Consider the following 5,000-nt stretch of genomic DNA (forward strand, 5'->3'; position numbering starts at 1 on the left):
ATCAAGAATGAAAATAATATACTTTGAAATTAGTATTTTGTTGCTGTTATTATATATTTACCCTGATCTTCATTATTAAGTTTTTAGATTATGTTCAGCATAATTAATACTGTTTTTTCCAATGTCCATTTGGGTTTGACCCATTTTCTAATAGAGTGTAGTTTTTTATGCGTCATTTTATATACCAGAATTTCTGTTTTATTAAGTCGAGAGGGCTTGAAAATGTTTTCTAATATTGATTAAGGAACTTGGAATGAATTTCGCCCTTGGGCTTATAGCATCATGCTCTTCCAACTAAAATTGTAGTTAATAATAATAATAATAATAATAATAATAATAATAATAATAATAATAATAATGTTGATAATAATGTTGATAATAATAAAAATGATAATATATGGTTAAATAACTAAATTTTACTCAAACACATATGCATACATATATACATACACACAAACACACACACACACACATATATATATATATATACATATACATATACATATACATATATATATATATATATATATATATATATATATATATATGTGTGTGTGTGTGTGTGTGTGTCCATTAGAAGGATTGTGTTTAGCTACTACTATAAAGTGTGAAAAAAAATGTGTACGTCTACACATTTTGATTACTTTGGTAAAGTTTATAACAGAATATTTTTTTATCTTTTCAGGTACCCTGGGAGGAATCAGCAACGTCTTAAGCCTAACTCGATCAAGTATAGAAAAAAAAAACAGAAAAACCTTTTTTACGAGATTTTGGTGTATCTTTGGAAATAGACTTACCATAACCTTTGCTCAACTTTTGCTATTAAGGATAATCGTGTTGTGAAGCTGTAATTTATGTCATTCTAAGCATTTCTTAATGGAAAATGAAGTATTTAAAGACGATGCTTTAAATTGTTTTCGATATTGCAATTAGTATTTAAATTATTAAAAGGAAATTGAAATATTTAAGTATAATTATTGTTTACGATGAAATTAGTAATTGAATTATTTAAAGGAAATTGAAGTATTTAAGATAATACTTTTAATTGTGGCCTTAGATAATGCAAGTAGTTATTGAATTATCAAAAGGAAATTGAAATATTTAAGATATTTATAATTAGGATTTACGATGAAATTAGTAATTGAATTATTAAAAGGAAATTGAAGTATTTAAGATAATACTTTTAATTGTGGCCGAAGATAATGCAAGTAGTAATTAAATTATTAAAAGGATATTGAAATATTTAAAGATGATGCTTTAAATTATGGTATTCGATAATGCTATTAGTAATTGAATTATTAAGAGGAAATTGAAATATTTAAGATGATTTAATTGTGGTCTTCAATAATGCAATTGATAATTGAATTATTAAAAGGAAATTGAAATATTTAAGATAATGCATTTAATCATGGTCTTCGATAATGCAATTAATAATTAATTACTAAAAGGAAATTGAAATATTTAAAGATAATGATTTTAATTTTGGTTTTCGATAATGCAATTAGTAATTGAATTATTAAAAATATCTTTAAAGCTTTTCATTGATAATGGAGCCACTGGATAGGTAGAATCGTCGTAAATATATTTTGGTCGATAATGTAATTAGTAATCAAATTGTTAAAAATATATTTAATGATAAAACAGCCCGTGGATAGATGAAAATAATCTTAAATATATTTTGGTCGATAATGTAATTAGTAATCAAATTGTTAAAAATATCTTTAATGATAACGCAGCCAGTGGATAGATAAAAATAATCTTAAATATATTTCGGTCGGTAATGTAATTAGTAATCAAATTGTTAAAAATATATTTAATAATAAAGCAGCCAGTGGATAAATAAAAATAATCTTAAATATATTTTGGTCGATAATATAATTAGTAATCAAATTGTAAAGAATATATTTAATGATAACGCAACCAGTCGATAGATAAAAATCATCTTAAATATATTTGGTCGATAATGTCATTAGTAATCAAATTGTTAAAAATATCTTTAATGATAACGCATCCAGTGGATAAATAAAAATCGTCGTAAATATATTTTGGAAAGGAAACTACTAAGTCGCTCATGTGTAATAATAGGATTTAAATGTGTTTAGAAAAAGGTAATTGTGTATTGTACTGAAAATTATTTTGGCTAACGAAGCTTTATTCTCGGTTCTCAATTAATTAAGCACCATTTGTTTGAGTTGTGAGTTAATTATATAGGAAATTATTATTCCAAGTGTTATTAATGGAAGCTTTTCTTAAATATTTACTCTTTATGGAAATCATGTTTATATTTTCATTTTGAATGGAAAAATAAGTGGAATTAGTTTTTATATTTGAATATGAAAGTCCGTGATATTTTTACTATATTTTCAAGGCCTAATTAATATTGATTATCAAATATAGATTATAAAGAAAAGAAATATTAAGTCATCTATGCATATTATGTCTCGATTTTTCTATATGATTTTTTTATGTTCCTTATAGAATTATTTTCTTAATTAGGGATAAAAAGCCCCCCCCCCTTTTTTTTGTAGCGTTAAAATATTCTTTGCCTTCATATAGGAAGAAATCTATATCTGCTCCACCTCTGAAATGATTGCGAAAAGCTCCTACTCAGATTGTGTCATTTGAATCGAAATCATCACGAGCGAGTAAAGAGAATTAATTCCTTGACTGATATAAACGACTATGAATTTTCACCACCAATCTCGCCTACCCTACGATGCTTATCAGCTCACATTGATAACATAAAAAAAAAAACCACGAGAGAAAATCAAAAGACCTTTTCCGATCTGTTCGAAATGCGTTTTGGAACGCCTGGCACATTGTGATGGTGGTTGTTGGCCCTGCCGAGGTGACTCGCCAGGTCGTGTCGAGTCAGATTCAGGGCAGCATCATGACCCAGGAGAGGCGCAGGAGGCCGAGGGTCCTCTCCTGCTGCAACTGCCTCAACAAGAGTCCTGCCGGTGAGTAGAGTAACTACCTAAAAGTATTTTAGAATATTACAATTTATTATTCAAGAGTCCTGGGTAGAATACCTATCTCAAAGTATTTTAGAATATTACAATTTATTATACAAGAGTCCTGGGTAGAGTGCCATCCTCAGAGTATTTTAGAATGTATTATGATTTAATATTAAACAAGAGTTCTGAGTAGAGTGCCATCCTCAGAGTATTTTGGAATTTATTAGGATTTAATAGAAGAATTCTACTGGCATTAGAGTACCCACCTCATAGTGTTTTAGCATGTATTACAATTTATTATTAAACAAGAGTCCTGGTTAGAGTATCTTCCTCAAAGCATTTTAGAATGGATTAGGATTTAATATATGAGTCCTACTGCCAAGTGCAATAACATCCTCTCAAGTATTTTTAGAATATATTATGATTTAATTCTAGAGTGTTGCCTGTGAGTAGGATGCTATCCTCAAAGTATTTTAGAATGTATTAGGATTTAATAGAAGAGTCCTGCAAGTGAGTACCTTGCTAGCCGCTGGGTATTTTAGAATGTATTTGAATTTAACAAAAGACTCCAGCCGGTGAGTAGAGAACACCATTCTCAAAGTATTTTAGAATGTATTAGAATTTAATACAACAGTTCTACTGGCCATTAGAGTACACTCCTCATAGTGTTTTAGGATGTGTTAGAATTTAATACGAGAGTTCTACCGGCCATCAGAGTACCCTCCTCATAGTGTTTTAGGAAGAGTTCTACTGGCCATTAGAGTACCCTCCTCGTAGTGTTTTAGGATGTGTTAGAATTTGATACGAGAGTTCTACCGGCCATCAGAGTACCCTCCTCGTAGTGTTTTAGGATGTGTTAGAATTTGATACGAGAGTTCTACCGGCCATCAGAGTACCCTCCTCGTAGTGTTTTAGGATGTGTTAGAATTTGATACGAGAGTTCTACCGGCCATCAGAGTACCCTCCTCGTAGTGTTTTAGGATGTGTTAGAATTTGATACGAGAGTTCTACCGGCCATCAGAGTACCCTCCTCGTAGTGTTTTAGGATGTGTTAGAATTTGATACGAGAGTTCTACCGGCCATCAGAGTACCCTCCTCGTAGTGTTTTAGGATGTATTAGAATTTGATACGAGAGTTCTACCGGCCATCAGAGTACCCTCCTCGTAGTGTTTTAGAATGTATTAGAATATGATACGAGAGTTCTACCGGCCATCAGAGTACCCTCCTCGTAGTGTTTTAGGATGTGTTAGAATTTAGTTCTACCGGCCATCAGAGTACCCTCCTCGTAGTGTTTTAGGATGTATTAGAATTTAGTTCTACCGGCCATCAGAGTACCCTCCTCGTAGTGTTTTAGGATGTATTAGAATTTAGTTCTACCGGCCATCAGAGTACCCTCCTCGTAGTGTTTTAGAATGTATTAGAATTTGATACGAGAGTTCTACCGGCCATCAGAGTACCCTCCTCGTAGTGTTTTAGAATGTATTAGAATTTGATACGAGAGTTCTACCGGCCATCAGAGTACCCTCCTCGTAGTGTTTTAGAATGTATTAGAATATGATACGAGAGTTCTACCGGCCATCAGAGTACCCTCCTCGTAGTGTTTTAGAATGTACGGCCATCAGAGTACCCTCCTCGTAGTGTTTTAGAATGTATTAGAATTTGATACGAGAGTTCTACCGGCCATCAGAGTACCCTCCTCGTAGTGTTTTAGAATGTATTAGAATATGATACGAGAGTTCTACCGGCCATCAGAGTACCCTCCTCGTAGTGTTTTAGAATGTATTAGAATTTGATACGAGAGTTCTACCGGCCATCAGAGTACCCTCCTCGTAGTGTTTTAGAATGTATTAGAATTTGATACGAGAGTTCTACCGGCCATCAGAGTACCCTCCTCGTAGTGTTTTAGGATGTATTAGAATTTAGTTCTACCGGCCATCAGAGTACCCTCCTCGTAGTGTTTTAGGATGTATTAGAATTTGATACGAGAGTTCTACCAGCCATCAGAGTACCCTCCTCGTAGTGTTTTAGAATGTACGGCCATCA

The 5,000-nt window shown here is 32.0% G+C and overlaps 1 protein-coding gene across 1 annotated transcript in view; it reads right to left on the reverse strand.

The window, feature by feature from the left end:
• The window catches only part of LOC137619968 (capping protein-inhibiting regulator of actin dynamics-like), an 18,463-nt gene that overhangs the window by 1,996 nt on the left and 11,467 nt on the right, over positions 1–5,000 (reverse strand). Inside the window, exon 2 of the mRNA XM_068350252.1 lies at positions 2,777–2,954. Within this exon, the coding sequence (XP_068206353.1) occupies positions 2,777–2,954 (178 nt within the window). The remainder of the gene's footprint in view (positions 1–2,776; positions 2,955–5,000) is intronic.

The sequence above is a fragment of the Palaemon carinicauda genome, chromosome 2 (assembly GCF_036898095.1).
Source record: "Palaemon carinicauda isolate YSFRI2023 chromosome 2, ASM3689809v2, whole genome shotgun sequence".
Lineage (NCBI taxonomy): Eukaryota > Metazoa > Arthropoda > Malacostraca > Decapoda > Palaemonidae > Palaemon > Palaemon carinicauda.